Genomic DNA, 23,080 nt, shown 5'->3' on the forward strand with positions numbered 1-23,080 from the left:
CCACGGGGGCAGCAGTGTCAGGAAAATGGAGCGGAGGCATAACGGGGAAAATAGAAGAAATGGTACAAAAAAGGCACAAAGAGACAAACATGAAACAGACAGACAAAAACAGCAGGCACAGATATACACAGATTGGAAAGACAGAAAAACAGACAGGAGGCTGGCAGAGCAGACTAGCAGAAGAGCAAGGCTCTCCCACTGGACCACCAGCGATGAGGCACAGCCAGGAGCCTGCGGGTGGAGGAGGGCCTTGAACACCTACCTGGGAGCAGAGAGGTGCAGGGGGCAGGGATGCAATGATGTAGCTGCACGAGGGGAGAGAAGTTTCCCTGGCCAGGAGGTCAGAGGTCTTGCTCCAGTGTTGATATCCAGTGTTGTAAGGGCATCCCACCAATTATTAGCTTGGTGTCTAGTGAAGTGAATTCGAAGCAATCCTGGCTTTATTGTAAGCATTTATAAAATTAGGATCTTTCTAACCCAAATTTCTCCCTTAAGTAACCAAACTATTTCATCATTTTGAAAGACATTGTATCGCATATAAGATATACCCAATATGTCCTATTCTTTAAACCCTTGTAGATTGTCAAACTGTGGTAGGTAGTTGCCAAGTCACTAAGGGGTCCATCTACTCAGTTTGTCAGTCCTTCCAGTTACTTTGAGAACTTTTCACCAAGAGCGTACAACTGTGTGGGTCTCAGTTTAAAAAAAAAATCTTTTCTCACCATATAGGTTCTGTACTGGAGATTGATTCCTCATTTTTAGAAGTTCTCCTCTATAAGCATGGCCATTTGCAGACCTATATATATCCAGTCATAAACCACCACCAGCTCCGTTGTTCATATTAGGAATCTGATGGAGACTTTTAGTTGTAGATTCCTTATGTTAGAATTTCCCCCAGGCCTCAGTCTGGACCTGGAGATTTTTTGTCCGCAGTACTCGTCGGTAGGTGGCGTCGGCTGGCTCTGCGTCCATTGTCGTCTGTATCATAGGCGCCGAGATTGTTGCAGGACCTATATAGACGCCGCTCATGCGTGCTGACGTAAGTTCTTTCTTTTTCCGTGCCAGCCTAATTGAGGTCCTGGTGGTGACGCTCCCAGTGGCAACCCTCCTGGCGCCAACTGTGCCCCCGGCCGGCGCCGACACCATCCTCGTCCCCGAAGTGGACACTGAGCCGGACTGACATCTGTTCTGATGCCGGAAAGGACTTTTCGCCCTCTGTTCATTCTTGACATTCATTTTTGGCCAGAAGGTGAGGAAGAGGACTGGGAGGGGCTGCTGGACCCTTAAAAATGACCAGCTTGAGGAACCGGACTGGCAAATGGACATGGGTGATGCCAGTGGTCTGGACACTTCCCCTGACACTGACTTGCTTTCTCCCCCTACCTTGGCTATGGAGGAGGGGGCTTTCTTTCCTGTGGTCGTGGGGAGGGCAGCCAAGGTCCTCGACCTCGAGCTCCCTACGGTGGCATTCAGGACAAACTTCCTGATGGAGGTGCTTCAGCCTGCGGCTTCCACTTCCGAACCCCTTTTGCCGTTCAATGAGGCCCTCATGGACATCCTTCCGGGCACTTGGACCAAGCCCAGCAGAGGGGCTCTGGTGGATAGGATGATTGCCTGCCGTCACCGCCTCGCTCCGGGCGACCCAGCATTCCTGATGCAACATCCCTCCCCTGAGAGCTTGGTCATCCACGCCTCATCTTCAAAAGGTGCATTCCCTTCTGCTCCTCCAGATGGGGAATCCAAGAAGCTGGACCACCTTGTGAAGAGGATGTTTTCTTCCTCTAGCTTGGCATTGTAGTTGGTCATTATTGCCTGCCTCTTGGGCCAATAGTCCCATACTATCTAGGATACGGTTGTGCAGGTGCTGCTTCGTTGCCCGGAGGAGGCCCAGGCTGTTCTTTCTTTCACAAGCAGCTACAGACGGGAGAAACGTAGCCAAATTCACCATCCGATGTGGACTGAATACCACTGACAAAGTGGGCAGAACAATTGCCACGTCTGTAGCTCTTAGACGCTACGCCTGGTTGAGGACATCTGGCTTCTTGGGGTATGTTCAATCTTCTTTGATGGACATGCCCTTTGATGGCACTCACCTTTTCGGCGACAAGGCAGACTCAGCGCTTGAAGGATTCTGGAGCTACGGCCAGATCCTTGGGCCTCTCGTCGACCTCAATCTGCATTTTGTGGCTACAGAAGGGGCACCCACTCGGGTCCTGTCCATCCCAGCTACTGAGCCATGCAAGCTGTCCAACCTCTGTGTGGCCGTGGAGGTGGGACCCAGCGTTCTTGTGGTTCGAGGAGCCAGCGGGTGGGCCAGTCCACCTCTCCCCCACTGGAGCCTCCAAACCTTCCTAGTCCGACGCTTCAGGGCCATCAAGGGCCAGTTGGAGGCAGGATTCGCCACCACCTCCTCCACTGGCAATCAGTTGCGTCGGACAGGTGGGTTCTGTAAATCATCCGGAAGGACTACTCCCTCCCCTTTGAGGTGACCCCTCCCACCCTGCCACCCTCTTACCACTGAATGTCGGAGGATCATTTGGCGCTTCTCTGCAAGGCAGTTGCGGCTCTCTTGGCCAAGGGGCCATAGAGAGGGTCCCTGTGCCAGAAGTAGGACGTGATTGTTATTGCCGCTACTTTCTGGTGCCCAAGAAGGACAAAGGCCTGCATCCCATCTTAGATCTGAGGACCCTCAACTTCTTCCTCCGGAAGGAGAAGTTAAAGATGCTACTTTGGCCTAGGTCCTTTCTGCCCTCAACCCAGGAAACTGGATGGGTAGCGTTGGACTTGCAGGATGCTAATTTTCATACTCCCGTCCTGCCTGCCCGCAGATATTACTTGCGGTTCACTGTGGCCCACGAGCACTTTCAGTTTACCATGCTCCCCTTTGGCCTTACCAGTGCCCCTCAGGGGTACAGAAAAGTAATGGCGGTGTTAGCAGCTCATCTGCGCAGATCAGGGGTACCAGTCTTCCCCCTATCTCGACTACTGGTTGTTGAAGGTGGGCTCGTCCCAGGCTGCCATCTCCCATCTCCAGACTACGGCGGACCTCCTGCACTCGCTGGGGTTCTCTATCAACATGCCAAAGTCACACCTGACTCTCTCAGACGCTCCCTTTCATCTGTGCGGTTCTGGACACATTGCTGTTTTGGGATCATCCTCCCTAGCAGCGAGTCTGGGATATTCGGGCTATGATACCAAAACTGTTTAAACCTCTATCCTGGATTTCAGTGAGAATGACTGAGGCTGCTGGGCCTCATGGCCTCCTGCTTCCTTTTGTGGATCGTGGCAGGTGGGATATGCAGGGGTCTACAGTGGGACCTGTAGTTCCAGTGGACGCAGCATCAGGGTCGAGATCTTGGAGGGAACTGCACGCCAACTGCAGTGGTGGGTAACGAATCAAGATTGGGTCAGAGGCATATCCCTCTCTTTGCCTAACAAGATCTAATGGTGGTGACAGATGTGCCACTTCTGGGGTGGGGGCCCTTCAGGGAGCATTGGATATCAGAGTCATCTGGTCTCCATATCAACCTTTTGGAGCTCCGGGTGATCAGACCGGCATTGAAGGCATTCCTTTCCTCTTTCAAGGGGAAAGTGGTGCAGGTGATAACCGATAACACCACCGGCATGTGGTGCTGCAACAAACAGGGCGAGGTGGGGTTGGACCCTTCGTTGGGAGGCTGCCCGCTTCTGAACATGGCTGGAACATCAGGGCATAACCTTGGTGGTTCAACACCTGGTGGGCTTTCTGAACACCAGAGCAGATTAAATCAGCCGTAGGTGCCTGGTCGATCACGAATGGCGCCTCAATCCAGAGGTGGCACAAGGTCTCTTTCAGCAGTGGGGAGAGCCTTGGTTAGACCTGTTTGCCTCTGAAGAGAAAGCGTAATGTCAGCAGTATTGCACATTGGAGTTTCCAAGGCGGCACTCGCTCGACAACGCTTTTTGACGCAAGTGGAGCTCTGGCCTCCTTTACATCTTTCCACCTACACCACTTAAGCCTAGAGTTCTCAAGAAGAGCAAGTACGATCGGGCTCAAGACATTCCTGTGGCTCCGGATTTGGCACGAAGGGTCTGGTATTTTGACCTTCTGAGCATGGCCATCGATCATCCGATCAGACTGACCCTTCTGGAGGATCTTCTGTTGCAGCAGCAGGGGGCGGTCCTTCACCTGAACCTGTCCAGCCTCCGCCTCCTTGCGTGGAGACTGAGTGGCAGCATTTGACAGCTTTTGATCTTCCGCCCGAAGGCTGTGACATTATCTTGACAGCCAGGCGTCCCTCCACTAAAATGGTATACGCCTGTAGATGGAAAAAAATTGTGGCATGGTGCATAGCAAAGGCTGTTGATCTCCTTTCTGCCCCTCTTTCAGAGGTTCTTTTGTACATACTTTCGTTGGCCCAGCAGGGATCTGCTTTCAGCACTCTTAAAGGCTGACTTGCAGCTATCTCTGCCTTTGTACGCCTTCCAGTTCAGCCTTCTTTATTCAAGTCTCAGATTGTTAATACGTTCTTTAAGTGCCTTACACGTTTGTTTCCTCCATCTCCTTTCATAATGCCCCAATGAGACTTAAATTTGCTTTTAACCTTTCTTATGTGTGTTCCCTTCGGACCTCTTCATGATTGTCCTCTCTGGCTGCTGACTCTCAAAATTGCTTTTCTTATTGCCATCACCTCTGTTCATAAAGGTAGGGAGCTCCAGACTCTGTCAATCAGGCCTACTTATCTGTCGGTCCATTTGGATAAAGTGGTGCTTCGAACGAAAGCTTAGTTCCTTCCTAAAGTGGTCACGCCCTTTAATGTTTCACTTAGCCCACCTTTTAACCGCCCCTGCTTCCCTCCATGGGGAAGGAGAGACTCCACCATCTAATCCCAAAACGTGCGTTGTCTTTTTATCTTGATCGTCTAAAGACTTCCAGGTGGATGATCAACTCTTCATTGGCTATGTGGGTGCAAAGAAAGGTTGGGCTTTTCAAAAGCTGACCTTCTTTAAATGGGTTATCCTCTGCATTAAAATATGCTATGCTTTGGTGAAGAAGGAACCTCCTGTGGGGTTATGTGCTCACTTCACTAGAGCAATGGCAGCAACCACTGCGTTGGCATTCGGACCCCACTCCTTAATATTTCTCAGGCTGCGATGTGGGCATCCCTGCCCACGTTCACCAGACATTACTGCCTGGACAGCCAAGTCCAGAGGAACGGATACTTTGCCTGTTTGGTCCTCCAGGACTTCCTAGTTTGATTTTAGTTTGCAGACCCTCCTTCAGGGATGGTATTGCTGGGGTATCTATTCTAAGGTAAGGAATTTACAACTAACAGTCTCTATCAGATGAACAAGTAACTTACCTTTGGTAACGATGTAACCGGTGGTAGAGACATATATTGGTTGTTGATTCCGTACCGCCTGTAGGAGGCTGGCTTAGTATATGGTGCACACTTATGTAAGTGAAGCACCCTGCACTAATCCAGACAAAACTTATGGTGATTTTAGTGGTCTTAGACAAGCATAGAAAGCTCTCTACGTGGTATCTGTGGAGAGCAGCCTTCAGGCTTAGTCCAGAAGGAGAGTAAAGCAGCTTGTTTTACCACAACTAATCATATAGTGTAGGTTAAGTGAAAAAGAACCACACAAGTGTAGTTATGAAGATAGGTATTTATTATAAACATTCACTAACACATTGCAATATCTCCTACCCGGATATATAACCACTATACACACAATACTTGTATAATAGAACACGTAAGTAGCACAAATACTCAGTGGTCTCCGGGGGAAGACCAAACCACATACTAAAATAGTGAAATGCGCACCACGACCTAAGTCAAGACTGGACACAGAAGACGTAGAAGAGCCGGGGACCGAAGGAACTACCCAAGGTAAGTATCTAGGAACCCCACGTAGGCTGTGTGCAGTGGGAACACAACTGTATGCTCAATACAAGTCCATGGGTAAGTCACCGTTTCAGTTTTAAAAAAGAAGGACCCTTCCCAGAGGACCCTGAAGAAACCAGTGGAAGATGGAAGGTTGGAGAGTCACCCCACCCATGGATACCCCAGGAACCAGGATACCTACACCAGGGAAGCTGGGTGCATAGGTGCGGAGTGACGTCGGTAACCGCTTAGACCACAATGGAGGACTTCAGTGAAGATACCGCTGGCGAAGAAGGTTAAAGAGTCCGGTGGAACCCAAAGGTGGACTTAAGATGAGAGGTACCTGCAAGCAGAGGGGACAATGTCTATGCCACTCAGGAGTGACCAGGAGGCACGTAAGACAAATGCCCACCAATGTCGGAGATGCAGGAGAGTTGATAGTGCCCTTGGAGCTGCAGCTGTGCGGACTCGGTGATGCTCTGTAAGACCAGGAGCTATTCACGAGCTGACCTATGTCAAAAGCCAGGAGGTCGATGTCCGTCGGGAGCACCAACAAGCCTTTACAACGGCAACCGACATAGTATGCGAAAAAGGTAGAGTGTCCGGACCAGCAAGGTCCAAGTGACTCACAGCGAGCAGGTAAGTTAGAGCTGGCCCCAAGCAAGCAGGGGAACCCAAGAAGACCCACAAGAGGACCCACAGGCCGGAGGCACAGGAGTCGCAAGAGGACTTAAAGCAGCTTACCAATGATGCAGGCCCACGGTGCAGAGGATGTGGTGAGGATCAAGATCTGGTTTCAGGAGATGCTTGAGGCTAGAGCTTCTTGGAGCCCGAAGATCTCTTGAGGAGAGAGTCAACAAGCCATGGCAACTGCAAGTCAAAACGGTGCACATGGGTACTGCTCCAGCGGTTCCGGCGAGGGATACTGGCTTTAACCATGCTGATGAAGACAATGTAGGCCTTGAGGGAGTTGCAGAACTACCACCTGTGTTGCTAAACAGTGGGAGCTCAGGAACAGCAGGCCAGTAAGCTTTGTTGCTGTGCCTGCAGATGCAGGAGAGTGACTCCTTCTCTCCAAGGGAGATTCCTTCGAGTGTCTTGGGTGTTCACAGGCCTTGTGAAGAACCTGTATGGAGCAGAGGCACAGATGACGCAGAAGACTGGCAGGACAACGAGACCAGGAGCAGCAGGAGTCTTCCCAGTTGCAGTCTCCGTTCCCAAAGCGAAGTCCAACGAATTCCAAAGTGCCCAGAAGGTTGAAGATGAAGTGGTTTCGGATCCAAATCTTGTCCCACGATGAAACTAAGGAACCACACACAGGTAAGTCCTTAAGTACCCTAAGTAAAGGGTTGGGACGAATCAGGGATCCCTCCCACAGGAGGGGCTGGACAGTGGGGAGGATACTTCCATGTCCTTTCTCCAGTTTTGCGCCAGAGCTGGAGCCAACGGCTCCCTGAACTGGTTCCAACTGGAATATGTAAGGAGGGCAACAAATGTGCCCTTCAAAGCAGTCTAGTGGTGCTGGCAGGTGCCCCCACCCTGTCAATATACAAAAATTCCTGTCTGGGAGGTGATCACACCTCCCCTGTAACAGGAAACCTATTGTCCTGCCTTCCCCTGCTTGAGCTTGGCTCAGCAGCAGGAGGGCAGAATCTTGTCTCTGGTCGGCAGCAGCCATAGTTTGCTGTCCGGGTCAAGAAGACTGGTACTGGAAGCCCTGAGGAGCTTTACAGTGGATGGAATCATACCCCCAACACTGTTTACAGTGTTGGGGTATGAGTCGAAAATGTTTGAAAACAAATTTGACAGGGTTATTTAAAGCCAGTTTAGAGATAGCCACGGGTAATGACGCATGGCCATTCTATACATTGTAATGGCTGATGCACTGACAATCCGGGAGAATGGAATCTGAGTGTCGTAGGGGTGTCCTGCCCATGCATGGGCACCCTCACACTTATAACCAAGCACCCTGCCTTCATTATTGAAAGGCCTGTCTTTGGGGTGACTTATAGATTTTAAGTGTATTGACCTCAGACATAACGAAACTTTAATGTGTTGTAAGTGGTGCTAGCACCAGTTTACGCAGGCTGCAATGGCAGGCCTGGAGTCACAATTTGAGTGCTCTCCCATGGGTAGCATATTACATACTTCAGTCCATGGGGGACCCCTGGTGTACCTATGCCCTGGGTACCTTAGTACCATATACTAGGGACTTACAAGGGTACACTAGTTGCCAATCTGGGCTGTACCGAAGCACTCGCCTTGTCAAACTTAGGGGAGAAGCACAGAGACTGGGTCCTGATTAGCAGGATCCCAGTGAGACTAGTCAGGAAAACATAATGACACCAGAAAAAGGTGAGGGTGACTATAGAAGCAGATCCTACTATCCTACGCCGCCCCACCTATCCTCTCTGCTCTGCGAACAGATTTCTAGGGATAGGGACTCCCCTAAAGGGCTCTAGTCTTGACGCACCAGTGGTCAGTGTCTTTCATGGCTCTGTGCTTCTAGTGTGGAAAGTAATGCTAAGAACTGACGTCAGCGGGCATGGGCGACATCAATATGGTCCCACAACGTCATTTTGGCGCCCACAACACCGATTACGGATTTGGAGCCGATCGACACCACCTACCGATGGTCAGGGGTACTGTTGATAAAAAATGTCAGATCCAGACTGACGCCTGGGGGAAATTTTAAGGTAAGGAATCTACAACTAGCATATTTCTCTACCAAATACATCGTTAATGAAGGTAAGTAACTTATTCTTTGGGGTCCATCATGGCGAGGTCACCATCATACACTGATTTACAACATTTGGATAAAGCCACCCTGGGATGTTTGCCCTGTCCCCTGTAAGATGGTAATAGCTTGGTCATAGTCAGAAAGGTTGAGACTGGTAGGCACAAGGGGTATTTTGAAAAGGCATATAAGATTTTGGGGAGGAGCATCATTTTAAACCGAGCTATTCTACTGATGAGAGTTATTGGGCTGGTCATCCATTGTGCGGTCTCTCTGCATGTCCGTTCTAGGAGCGGACATTCATTTTTACCAAATGCCAGATGGGTATCCTAGGGAATGTGGATGCCTAGATATTTGAAGCTGTGCATGTAGTAAGTATTTTCTCTTTGGCACACCATGAGATGCGTTCCTTTTGCATGTATATTGGATATACTGTAGTTTTATCCCAAATGACCTTAAGGTTTGAATATGTTGCCAGTTCCTTTAAAAGTTGCATATCACTGGGCCTGCAACTGTGAGGTTGCTGATAAACAGGAGATTATTGCTGGCGTATAGTGACACTTTTCCATCTATGTCTTCAGTGCACCTAAGTCCCCAAATATGCTCAGTCTGTCATAGAAATTGTGGACATCCCGGGCGTGTAGCTGTGCGCAAAGGAACATTTTCTGAAAGGGCTACTTTAATCTTGACCCTTACTAATGGTGCAGTATAAAATAATTTGGTGTAGGCCAGGGTTTTCAGTATAAAACCCAGGTGCGGTAGGAGAATTAACTTGTAGTCCCATGATATACTATTGAGTACCTTCTCAAATCAATTAACATTTAGGCTGTCGTGTAGTTCCTAGGTCCCACCAGGACCTGTGCGTTTTGGATGACCTAAACTGAGGGCTTTGTGTGCAGACAGACTCTGGACACCCCCACAGGATGAGTCAGCCGTTAAACCAGCTAGCTCTATGGTGCCTCTACCCCCCCCCCGTATCCTACAGTGGTGTATGCAGTTTCTGGCAACCACTGAACCTGACAACCCTGATTAGGTATCTTTCGCTCAGTCACTTGTGCTTGCTTTTCTCAGAATACATAGAATGACGATTGGAACAGTTTTAATAATTATTTATTGGTCAAGCGTCAGTCTAGTATGAAACATGTTAGCTGCAACAATCAAAAGACAGGAGCAGACAAATGTAATCCCTAGTACCAATATCATAACAAGTAGATACATTTCTACCATAGTGCTAATAAAATGAATAAAAGCATATTATATAAAACAATAGCATTAGCATACCCCTACGATGCGTAGCCTACCTAAATGTACCTAGCCTACGTATGTGGGTGTGAAGCCTGTGTATGTAAATGTCAGGATAGATCCATATGGAGCAAAGAATCCCCCGGGGAAGTACTAACCCCTCACCTGATGGTTCTGAATGAATGACCCAGTCTCTGCGTCGAGAACGGCACCCCGCAAGGGATGTCAGATCTCTGCTTGTCGAAGGATCAGCCTGCAGAGTCTGTCCAGCCTGGAAGGAATTCTCCTCTGTTCCTGCAAGGGGGAGTGAGGGTCTTTTATACTAAAATGGTCACTCCGGGTTCTTTCTAGAATCGATATGTATTGAAAACATTCGCTAATCCTTTTTTGAACAAACATGATCATGCACAGCTGGCTATGAAAAAAGCAGTGACCCGTATACAGAATAAATCTACCATGCCTGGGGACATGTTTATGTACGTCAGGTACAGGGATTAAGATATAGTACCAAGAGCCTGATGACGGAGAGACAGAAGTAAGCTACTAGGTAAAAGGTCACCTGTGTAAGACCGTTATGTCATGTGGATGGGACAGAATGTATATAATCGGTATGTACATGATGGGACTAACCTAAAGGACATGACAAGGTAGATGGTGTCTCTAAACGGTCGACCAGCGTCAAAGCACTAAAAACTCTTCTGATGTTGTGACGAGTGGATGTGATGGGCATGAAGCCGCTTTGGTTAGGATGTATGAAGTCTGTTGCCCTGAGTATGTGGTTAGCAACCATCACCCTTTCTTTACTATTTAGGTAATGTAGCTGAGGCAGGCCATTCCAACTGCCAAATTGTAGCCATTCTGCCTTTCAACCTCCTGGTTTTTCTTCCAGTCTCACTTCACCTGCAACACTATGCCTGACATCAGTGAAACAACACTGAATATGGGTTCCTCCTCATTCTCCGTTGACCACTTTTTGACCTTGGTGTTGTAACTAACAAGCCACTCCATGACACCATACCTTCACATTTTGCCTGGATCTTTTTTTATCCAAGCATCTGTGCCATGACCTCAAAAGTGTGCATTGAGAACCTACTTTTAAAACAGCAAATTGTGCCCCCACCTCCTGTAAATTTATCTGCTGACATAAAAACACAAGGCCCAACTCCATTTTAAGTAGACAATAACTCAATTTTCTGGATTCTTGCAGAATCATCACCGTAGCTACCTTTACCTCAAATGTTGTCTGTCCTTATCTTTTCAACAACTGTGAAAGTGTTAATTCAAAAGATATAGACATCAACAAAATACCTAATGCAACATCAATCTGGAACAGGTTCATTGATATCTCAATTTCAAGGTCAAATAAGAATAATAGCCAAAACAGTGTAGTCTTGAGTGGTCGTATTTTTACCTTGTATGTTTAAAGGAATGCGTCTTGGACTAGCATCTTGACACTCATTGTTTATATCAGACATTCCTAAGGTGGTGATGGAAATTCTATCTCAGATAAGATACAGTATAAAAGGACGACCGCTTGACCAGCTGTTAGGAGAGGCCCCATATCACGAGCAACATACTACCAGACCAGAGACGATTCTCCCTGCCAGAGATGCTGCTGCTGTATCAGTCTTTCTACTGAAAGCTGATATTGAGCCTGAGCTCAGGAGGAGTCGATGCTGAACTGTGTTGACCTTTTGTAGGAAAAACAGGCTTCTTGATTACTGATAATTACAGCATTTTGCGGTAAAGAAGGTATGCAGTGTGCTCATCCTCACTTAGAAAATCTAGATGCAAGTTATTCTACTGTCCATGCTCTCCTAGTATAGTGCATAGAAATAGGTTTTAGGGTGCTAGGTTTTTAGATGGCACTTTAATCGTTTTAGAAACGTTCATTTTATTTTAATTGTTAGCAATGTGCATTTGAGAGAGAGAGAGAGATACAGAGAGAAAATATAAAAATGTAAATGTATTTTATTGGGTGGGAGTTCTGCAGGGCTAATAGAACCTATCCTTCAATTTCAAGCGTTGGTGCATTGAACAAGGTTTACTTGTGTCACCCGTATGTGGAAAAGCAAACCTGGTAGAGCTGAGCCAGAGACTCGGTTTATGCAACACTGCCTGATTGTAATTTTCCTTGCTCGGCACAAATACGCCTTTGCTGGGCAATACAGCTGCTATTTTTGCATATTTCAAAAACGATTTCCTTCTGAATTTGACTTTAGCCCTTTTTACTTCACTTTATGGTTCTTCATAACCATATGAAAAGATATCCTCTTTGTGCAAGTCAGCACCTTTCTCAATATATGAGCCACCTTTGTTACACCAGTTCATTGTAATTTACTTACTAGTACTACTTGTCAATCAATTTGGCCGAACATACCCTAGCTTGAAATGGCTAGAGTCCTTGCTCCAGAACAATAGTTTTTTTTTTCACCTTTATTTATCCTTTTCAACTATAAAGAAAATGATAACAAGAACAGCTTACAGTAGCATGGCATATCATGTCTTCTATAGTAGATGAGGAAGATAAATGCTCTTAACATACAGTTCCGTAACATTTGGATATACAGCACAAATCTTCTAAGCAGCTGTGACTACAATCAGTAAGCGTTGCACAGGGTAAATGTCACTCCCATCTCATCCATGCCCACAGTCATCCTCTTGCCCTAATAGCCATTGCAAACTCTTTGTACCATCATCTCACCCATCTCTCTACAAAGCAAATGTTAACGTCATACTCCTTGATGAGTTACCTACACATACACTCCAAATCTGATAGAGACTTCCAGCTGCAGATTCCTTACCTTTGAATTCCCAGGCATCAGGCTAGATCCGGAACATTTTGCTGAGCAATACCCTGTGCACGCGGTGTTGATTGGCTCCATTCGGCTCTGCGTGACATCGTCCGTGTCGGCAGCGTCGGTTATGACATCTCCGTGCCTATATAGGTGCCACCCTGGCACGCAGACGTCAATTCTTTTCTTTCTGCGCCAGTTAAGTGCCGATCCTGGAACAGCTATCCCTCTGCTGCTTTTTGGCAGGCTTTTGCTCGACTTTTTGTTGAAGTCTTTTCAATTTGTGTGCGAGAGATGTCTTCGAGGAAGACAGGGTTCAAGCTGTGCTGTGCTTGTCACCGCATGATGTAGGTAACCGATCCCCATCTGATTTGTCTTTGTTGTCTCGAGCACGACCAAGATACAAAGTCATCCTAGGACTGCTGGGCCATGGCTCCTAAGACCTTTATGGAGCTGGGAAGAAGTCCAAGCGCACTTGATCTTCGCCTCAACTGGCTTCCGTCGTCGAGAGTGGTAAGGAGCACCAATGCTCCAGACATGGTTCCGCAGAGCTAGAGCCGAAGTCGACTTCGTGCCTCCCACTCTTTCCGGGAGCCGGAGCGACTCCCGTTCAACTTAAAGATTTTTTAAGAGGCCATGCCTCATATATTTCAGCTGAATAACCCCACTAGTGAGCCCTCTGGCCCGTGGGGTCGGAAGGTGCCCCATCGAGTTTGGTGCCGTCGGCTCCCGCCACAACACCGGTTAGGCCTCAAGGATCAGATCCTGGATCCGGATCGACGCGGGTCGTGCCATTGCAACCTCCCCCAGTGTCGGACCTGAATTCAGTGCCTTCAGCGCTGCTGGTGCCCATCCTCCGCGCAAACCCCATCCTCATCCCCGATGACACAGAGCCGCAACGACGTCGCTCAATGCCAAATGAACACAGAGGTTCTATGTTCTCGCGTGAGTACTTTGAAGAGGTGCTAGGCTTAGGAGATGAATGGAAGGGGTCTGTGGACCCTCTGGAACACCAGGAAGTCTCTGAGGAGACCTTGGACTGGTGTGGGGAACTTGGGGAGGCCAGTGGACTGGACACCTCCCCAGATGCTGGCATGCTCTCTCTGCTAACGGAGGCTAAGGAGGAGGTGGCATCCTATGCCATGATGGAAAAGGAGGGCAGCTGAGGTCTTGGACTGGAGCTGCCCTCAGTGCTGCAGGTCAGGACTAATCTCCTGACTGAGTTGCTTCAACAGGGGGCTTCTACATCCAAACCCCTTTTGCCCTTCAACAAAGCTCTTACGGATGTCCTCCTAGGCGCGAGGTTCAAGTCTAGCACAGGGGCTCCTGTGAATAGGACTCGCGCCACCATTGCTCGGCTCCAGGTGACCCAAAGTTCCTCAACCAACACCCCACCCCAGAAAGCTTGGTGGTGCAGGCCTCAACGTCCCAAATAGTGTTTCCTTCCGCCCCTCTGGATGGGGAATCCAAGAGGTTGGATGCATTTAGGAAGATGATGTTTTCTTTCTCCAGCCTGGCATTGCAGTAGGTGAATACCGCACGCTTATTGGGCCGTTTCTCCCATTCCCTTTGGAAGACAATTGCGCAAGTGCTGCCATAGGTTCCGGAGGAGGCCGGGGCATTGTTCTCCCAAGCAGACAAAAATGGGAGAAATGCGGCAAAATTCACCATACCGTGTGGTTTAGACACAACGGATGCATTGTGTAGATCAATTTCAATGACAGTGGCATTGAGACGCCATGCCTGGCTCCGTACATCTGGCTTCTCAGGGGCTGTCCAAGCTAATCTGATGGACATGCCCTTTGATGGAACCCGCTTTTTTAGGGGAAAGGCAAACTCGGCCCTGGTCAGTTTCAAGGACTCTCATGCTATGGCTAGATCCTTAACCTCTCCTCCACTACTCAGGACCAGTCTTCCTTTCGCTCCTTTCGCGGCAGAGGATGGGGTTTCCAGCTGCGTCAACCTTATCCCAGCCACCGTCCCGCACAGACTGCCTAAGCTGTGCGAGGACGTGGACACTGTGCATTCCGATCTTGAATGGAGGCCATAAATCGTCAACCACACTTCCCTTGGCAGCCCCAACCTCCAAGCCCTCCTAGACTGATTCTTTAGGACCACACTACCCCAGTTAGTGAGAGAATTTATCATCATATCCCCCACTGGAGACCCATAACATTGGACAAGTGGGTTTTGCAGATCGTCCAGGAGAGCTATTCTCTGCCTTTCCTTTCTTTCCCTCCTCTCATCCTGCCAAAACAGGAACAGCTGATGGAGGATCATTTAAAGTTGCTCCAAGAGGAAGTTGCTGCTCTCTTGGCCAAGGGAGCTATAGAAAGGGTACCAGTTTCAGAAGTAGGTAGTGGCTGTTATTCCCTCTATTTTCTGATTCCAAAGAAGAACAAGGGTCTACGGCCCATTCTAGATCTTCGGACCGTCATTCTCTTCATCAAATAGGAGAAATTCAAAATGCTTACCAGTGTCCCTCGGGTGTTCACCAAGGTGATGGCGGTGGTGGCAGCTCATCTGCGCAGGTTAGGGGTGTCAGTCTTCCCCTACCTCGACGACTGGCTGTTGAAGGCGTCCTCGCCCCAAGAAGTTGTCTCCCACCTTCAGACTACGGCAAGACCTCCTTCAATCGCTGGGGTTCTCTATAAATAGGCTGAAGTCACACCTGACTGCTTCTCAGACGCTGCCTTTCATCGGAGCAGTTCTGGACACAGTGCCATTTCGGACCTATCCTTCTGAGCAGCGAGTCCAGGATATTCAGGCTATGATTCCGGTGTTTCAGCCTCTATCCTGGATTTCGGTGAGACTGACTCTGAGGTTGTTGGGGCTCATGGCCTCCTGCATCCTGTTGGTGAAGCATGCTAGGTTGAATATGCGGGCTCTGCAGTGGAACCTGAAGTTCCTTTGGGAACATCATTGGGGATATCTTGCCAACATGGTCCAGATCTCGGAAGGAACTGTGAAAGATCTGCAGTGGTGGTTGACATACTGCAATTGGGTCAGTGGCAGATCCCTCTCCCTTCCCCAACCAGATCTCGCATTCGGGACAGATGTGTCACTTCTTAGATGGGGCGGCCTTCTGGGAGAGGTGGAGATCAGGGGACACTGGTCTCCGGCGGAGGCGAGGCTCTACATACATTTGTTGGAACTCCGGGCGATTCGATTGGCATTGAAGACATTTCTTCCCTCTGTCAAGGGGAAGCTGGTGTAGGTATTCATGGACAACACCACCGCCATGTGGTACTGCAGCAAGCAAGGCTGGTTGGGTTCGTGGATCCTTTGTCGAGAGGCTCTGTGTCTCTGGACATGGCTGGAACAGCAGGGCGTAACCCTGGTGGTTCATCACCTGGCAGGTTCTCTGAACACCAGGGCAGACAACTCAGCCGTCAGATGCCTAGCAGATCACGAATGGCATCTCCAGTCGGAGGTGGCGCCAGGTCTCTGTGACATTGTGGGTCCGCCCAAAGAGAAATGCGGTGTCAATGTTGAATGGTGGACCACTAAACCCCCCTCTGCAGCTCTCGTTTATTCCCGACAGGACACCTGGACTACGGATACCAGAAGCCCCTCCTGTGTAGACGACTCACTGGAGGAAGGCATCTACGAATGGGGCATCCCGAAGGATGTGACTCCGCCCCTTGACGCCACCTCCTATGGGGCCTTAAGCAAGAGGGAATCCCGGAAGTGGGTGTGGCATAACACCGCGGAGGAAGACGCGACGGAGGGAGAGAAGCCTGTGCTGTACGGAGGACACGGAACCGCCAGGAAGGAAGGAGACGCGGAGGCTGTGACATCAGGAACTCCAGTGGAGCCAGGAGGCCAACGACCCCGCAAGCCGCCCAGCCACGCTCCTGGAGGAGCGTGGCTACTACAGGTACGCAAACGCTTCACGGGCTGGATGGGGAGGCGGGGCAGTGTACCCCCGTAGCTCTTGAAGCCGCGTCCTCTTTACTTTTCGTTTTCCTAAATTTTTTGGTTTAACGGGGCACGTTCACTTGAGCACTTCACCAAGCGGAACCGAGTGAATCATGCGTGGTCGGGTGTCCCATCACAACCCTCCCTTGCACGTTAAGCCTTTTTTTGAACAAGAAGCCTTGCACCAGCCTTCTTCTCTTTATGTTTCCTGCCTTATGGACCCGGAGCCTTTGGGAAGCCGTCGCCAGTCCAGAAGGGAGCAGCTGAGAAGAGAGTCCAGGAGAGAGCGAAGTCCTATTTACCAAGCTGACCGTTCAAGACATTCCCCTGAAAGTCTAACCACGAGGAGAAGGATTCTGTTAAGATCAATAAAACCCTCTTTGTCCCGACTTGGTGTCTGTCCTGACCACTTACCCACGCAACAACCTCTTTCAACAGTGGGGAGAACCTTGGTTAGATGTCTTAAAAGAATGTGCAGTGTAAGCAGTACTGCGCGCTGGAGTTTCCAAGGCGGCTATCACTCGGCGACGCATTTTGCCACAAGTGGAGCTCAGGCCTGCTGCATGCCTTTCTGCCCATGCCACGCCTGCCCAGGGTTCTGAAGAAGATCCAGAATGACCGGGCCCAAGTCATTCTTGTGGATCCGGAGTCTGGTATCCAAAGCTTCTGAGAATGAGTGTTGATCCTCCGATCAAGCTACTCCTTCGGGAGGATCTTCGGTCACATCAGCAGAGGATGGTTCTCCATCCGAACCTGTCATCTCTGCACCTCCATGCGTGGAGATTGAGCGCAGCAGTTGATAACTTTGGACCTTCCTCCTGAAGTCTGTAACATTATTCTGGCGGCAAGATGGCCCTCCACCAAGATAGTAAACCTGCCCTTGGCAGAAATTTGTATTGTCCTGCACTGAGAGGTCTATTGACCCTCTATCTGCTTCTCTTTCTACTGTCCTCTTGTTCATTCTGATCCTTGCCCAGCAGAGCTCTGCTTTGGGCACTCATACGGGTTAGCTTTCTGCTCTTTCTGCTTTTTTGCGGCTGCTAGATCAACCTTCTGTCTTCAAATCTCCCATTGTGCATAGATTTCTAAAAGGGCTGGCTCACCTGTTTCCACCTACCTCCTTTGTAATGCCACAGAGGGACCTTCATTTGATCCTCACCTACCTGATATGTGCTCCATTTGAGTATTTGCCCAATTGTCCCCTCCGGCTGTTAACCATCAAAACAGCCTTCTTAGTGGTGATTACATCGGCCCAGAGGGTGAATTGCAGGGCTTATCTTGTCTTATGTCCTTTCTGGACAAGGTGGTGCTTCGCACCAGGGCTTCTTTTTTTGCCAAAAGTTGTGACCCCATTTCATCTGGGTCAGTTCATCACTTTACCCACCTTCTTTGCTCCCCGCATCCCTCTAAAGAAGAGGAGTGTCTCCACCGTCTGGACCCAAAAAGAACGTTGGTGTCCTACCTTGACCACACTAAAGAGTTCCAGGAGGACGACCAACTCTTTGTGGGGTACGTAGAAGCGAAGAAGGGAAGGGCAGTGCAGAAAAAGACCATTTCTCGCTGGGTTGTTTTGTGCATTAAGATCTGCTACAGCCTGACGAAGAAGCAGCCCATTGACGGATTAAGGGCCCATTTACCAGGGGAAAGGTTGCAGCCACAGCTTGGCTTGGGATGTCCCTGTGCGAGACATATGTCAAGCTGCAACGTGGGCGTCTTTGACACGTTTGCAAACATTATTTTTTGGACGGTCAGGTCTGCAGGGATGGGCACTTTGTTTGCTCGGTCCTGCAGCTCTTCTAGTTTAGTAAATTGGTCCGCAGCCCACAACTGGGATGGTATGGCTTGGGTATCTAATTCATAGGTAAGGAATCTGCAGCTAGAAGTCTCTATCAGATGAACAAGTTACTTACCTTCGGTAACACATTATCTGGTAGAGACTATCTAGCTGCAGGTTCCTTACAGCCTCACCCATGCCTCCCCGCTTTGCGGACAAGTTGTTTTAGGGCTAGGGTTATTCCCTCCTTTTCAAGGCACTAGTTTTGCACAGGACTAATTCAGTTACTTCGTGGCTCTGCGCTACTGGCGTGGAAAGAACAAAAAGAACTGTCTGCGCACCTGTGTGGCGCCTATATAGGCACCGCAACATCATAACCGACGCTGCCAACACGGACGTCAGGCGGTGCCGAATGGAGCCACGCCGCGCGCTAGGGGTATTGCTCAGCAAAGGTTTCGGATCCAGCCTCGTCTGGGAATTCAAAGGTAAGGAATCTGCAGCTAGACAGTCTCTACCAGATAATGCATTACTGAAGGTAAGTAACTTGTTCTTTTAGAGCTCCACAGGCATCATCCTCTCCTGTATCTTTCATTTTATCTCAGACTACTGATTTATACTCTTTTTTCAATATGTTTATTAAGATTTTCAGTGAAATACACATCTTGCTCTTCATTATAAAATTACTAATTTAATACAAGGTATGACTCTTTCTTCTTATTAAAAAAAAAAGCCATACAGTATTGTAGACTCTGGACATACATCACTCTTGTTGTCTTCCAGCACGGGGGACTGGAACTGTCGGGGTATCTTTCAGGACTTAGCATTCAATTGTACATTGGCCCATGTCCAAGTTCTTGATGTGCTTTATGATCATCAAGCACCTGGGATTGGTAGGAGAATGAATACCATGTATGTGCATTAGTAATTTTGAATTGTGTAACATAAGTGTGACTCCGTTGGACAGTAGTGGGTGACGTAAAACAACCACCTTTCCCCTTTCCTGTTCATGCAGTGTATGCTAGTTCAAAGGGCCTTGTCATAGTTTTTCTGTGAGTTCTAGAATTATTATGTCCAAGCCTGTCAAGAGGCTAGTCACCACATCCATGACTTGTTCTCTCAATACTGTGTATCCTGCTTCTACCCATTTGTGCAGTTTGCCTCTCCTGGGTGGTTTCTGGGGTGCGCATGTCAAGTTCTGTAACACAGCAGCTGTCTTTTGGTCAAGAGCAATTTGAGTTCGGCAAATCTACATTTAGTTTCTTCGTCCTTGTCTGACTCTGTGAACCTAGCAGACATACCCAGGGTCAAACGAGAAGTGTGTTGCCTCTCAGTTATTCTGTAATGCAAATAACTCCATGCCAGTGCTAGAGTACGATGCTGCAGCTCCCAAACACGAACAAGATTGCTTGCCCAAAGTGAAACCTGGGGCCATCATTGATGATCGACTGGTTCATCCTTTGCAGCCAGTTTGGCATCAATTATGTGCAGTGCAATAAATTGAATGAGTTTAAAATTGCAGTTGTGGGACACCAGTTTTGGGTATCACATAATATTCCGCAAACCCCTTGTCCAGGTGTCTCGCAAGGACTCCAGGTTATTTCCAGGTATCCCTCTTGTCCCCGAGTAAAGTTGTGCAATGGTCCTCCTGCTCTTACCCATACCAAGTAGCGACTCCGTCCATCATTTCCTTTGGTTTTTGCTTTGTTCGCCATAAGTTGGCAGGGTATGCTCAGACGTGAGTCCCTTGCTCACTTTGCCACTGGATTCAAGCAAGCCTGGCTGAAGACGGCTGAAATGCCAGAAACCGGTCCTAGGAAGCTTGTTTCCGGTCCAGGGAAGACATGGCTTGGCAGTTCGGGCTGGACTATTCCCATGAGGCACAGGGTCAGACTGATTTGCATATGGCCATGTCTGAACTGGGGTGGCAGAGTGGGCTAAAGAACGGTGATGGATTAAACCCAGATCAGTTGACTGGGGGTGAGTGCTTGCAATGTTCAACACTCCGTCCATCATTTCCTTTGGTTTTTCCCGAGTAAAGTTGTGCAATGGTCCTCCTGCTCTTACCCATACCAAGTAGCGACTCCAATAATGGGGGGGGGGGGGGGGTGTCAAGAAATCTCCCTTCATTTGGACTACACCTTCTGCACTATCCAATTAATGAAGTGCATTTCAGGAATTTTCCCAAAGGGATAGGGTATACCTGTTGTAAAATCTGGAGTGTCTGTAGTGTATCCCCTTGGTAAAGGTTCCTACAATCTTACTTCCCACCCACCTTCCCACTGTTGTTTATCAAGCGCTTTGTATAGATTGCCGATGCTTTGTATGCTTCACAGTGACAAACAATGTATGTGAGCTGTCTTTATGGTGGTCATTTGCAACAGTATGTAGTAGTATAAATCTGTGACATTACACAGAGTGCTGCAAGGATAAGAAAGTGAATGCTGCCATCTCCCCCATTTCTGCCTATAGAAACTGGATATCGCAATTATGTGGACTATGATCCAACTTGCTGTCCACGGCAGATGTGCGACCAGGTAGTAATGTTCTAGGTTATATGCACTAATCCCGCTGTACTGAGGATAGGGGAGGATGTTGCAATTTGCTCAGCCTTACTTTGTGTCTTTTTTCTAACCCCTTTGAGAACATTCAGTAAAGTGTCAGCTTCTGCAAAGAAGTGCCTGGCAAAATTATTGGAATGGTGGTGAAGAAGTACCACCATTTTTATGATGGCCAATAAGCCCATGACAGATCGAGGCAGCTCATTCCAAAATGTCACTAGACATTGAGCATGAGACTACGTTTTTAATAAATTATCGTATATTAGGTCAGTGTTGGGTACACTTTGGGCCAAGATATTTAAAAGTGGCAGTTCCCACCTAAATACGAGTGAAGGTAGGTCCCCAACCCCTAGTGCATCAAGTGCTCTCAGTGGGTACAGGCATGGCCTCTGCAAGTATATATTCAGTCCTGGTATACCCTCGAACCTCCCCAAGGCAATATGCAACTGGTCCAAGTCCATTTTTTACATCAATACCTTGACCATCTGCATCTTCAACTTGCCATTCCAGTTCACTGCATATTACACCCAACTTTGCATTTGTCTATCCCAGCAGCATTGTTGAAGCCTCACTAGGCAAGCTCAGTGAACTTTCCATCTGATTTAAAGACATTTTCTTTGTATGCAATCTATCTACATTGTCCTTAACAGATCCAAGACAACAGAAATACTTGATGCTGGTCAACTAAACACAAGTGATCTACAGTTAAACAAACCTTGATGTTTTGGTCCATTCGGTACTTTAAAGAACCTAAGAGTGCTTTTTGGTAAACAGCTATCATGTAACCAAATAATGTAGTTAACAAGTAATCTAACTGCCCATATAGAGAGAATAAAACTTGACACCAATATCTTCGTCCGTGGCAAATCCCTCCATCTCAGAGTAATGGCAATCTCCAGCCTTGATTACTATTATTTCTTCTATATTGGCACTCCTATCACCTTCAGTAACAAAATAAAAGCGGATCAAACTAGAGCACCAAGACTGATCTTCATACTCAAACCTTCTGACCACATTTTGCCTGCCCTAAAAGCATTATATTGTCATTCTATAATAAAGAGGATTTAAAATACAGCACTCAGCCTACGATATTGCGGCATCCATCAATCTGGCGCAGACTGCTCACAAGACTTGGCCACTAAATACGATTCTATATGAAACCTGCTGTGCATCTTTAGCATTCTGTTGAGCACCCTACACCAAGAAACAGAAAAGCAGAAGTTATGTTGCTGTCCAAAGCTCTAAACTCTGGAATTACCTCCAGGACTTAAATAACAAATTAACAGTCATATAGGAAGACATTGAAGAAATCTTTTACATCAAGTCTTTTCCTTTTCATCTATTTCCTCCATCTTTATTCTCTCTGATCTTTGAAGCAACATTATGCTGCATTTGACACTGTACAGGTACCTAATTATGTTTCTAATAATAATAAACTGAACATAATGTAAAACAGTGACAGTAAGTAACATTTGATTGAAAACATCAGGCCACACCCCTAAAACGAGAAAGAAAAGTAGGAAATTGTATTTTCAGTAATTGACATATGTGAACTTTGACCTTGCCCATACAACAATTCCATAATCCCCCGAGCACATTTTTGTCTCCTCCCGCCACTCCATTTTTATTTTTTCCACCCTATTTTTATTGTTAATTTGTAAGTGCTTAGGTGAAACTATTTTAAGGTGTTTTATTTCATACTATGTCTTCTTGATATCATATACATTTAACACTTGTGTTGTCTGGTAAAAATCACAAGATTTATTTTTTTGGGCTAGGTGAATGATCTACGAAGGGAATTAGAAAGTCGAACACTTAGTTCCAAAGGGCTAAAATCTCAATTGATAGCTCGCTTAACAAAACATCTGAAAATAGAAGAACAAATGGAACAACAAAATGTACTGGGGAAGAGTGAACACGGAGATGATGATGAGGAGGAAGAAACTAAATCTGGGGATGATAAAGAGGTAAGATAAGTAATCATTTTTAGTTTTTATTTGTTTTAATAGATCAACTCAAAGAAAGATGTTCTGTGGTTAGGCTTTATGCCATTCCAAATATAAAATTCTAATGGTGTTCTTGATTTTGTGAGCAGAAATCACTATGCACTTATACATATTTCATATTGAAATGTCAATCAGCCACTTTCACATAAACATTTGTGTCACAATCAGTTGCACCAATGT

General features: G+C 47.7%; 1 protein-coding gene across 5 annotated transcripts in view; it reads left to right on the forward strand.

The window, feature by feature from the left end:
* Positions 1-23,080, forward strand: part of CCAR1 (cell division cycle and apoptosis regulator 1) — a 2,209,777-nt gene that overhangs the window by 1,065,948 nt on the left and 1,120,749 nt on the right. For all 5 annotated transcript variants that reach the window (XM_085603559.1, XM_085603560.1, XM_085603562.1 and 2 more), the window contains one exon: positions 22,673-22,861. In XM_085603559.1, coding sequence (XP_085459685.1) covers positions 22,673-22,861 — 189 coding nt within the window. The remainder of the gene's footprint in view (positions 1-22,672; positions 22,862-23,080) is intronic.

The sequence above is a fragment of the Triturus cristatus genome, chromosome 1_2 (genome assembly GCF_964204655.1).
Source record: "Triturus cristatus chromosome 1_2, aTriCri1.1, whole genome shotgun sequence".
NCBI lineage: Eukaryota > Metazoa > Chordata > Amphibia > Caudata > Salamandridae > Triturus > Triturus cristatus.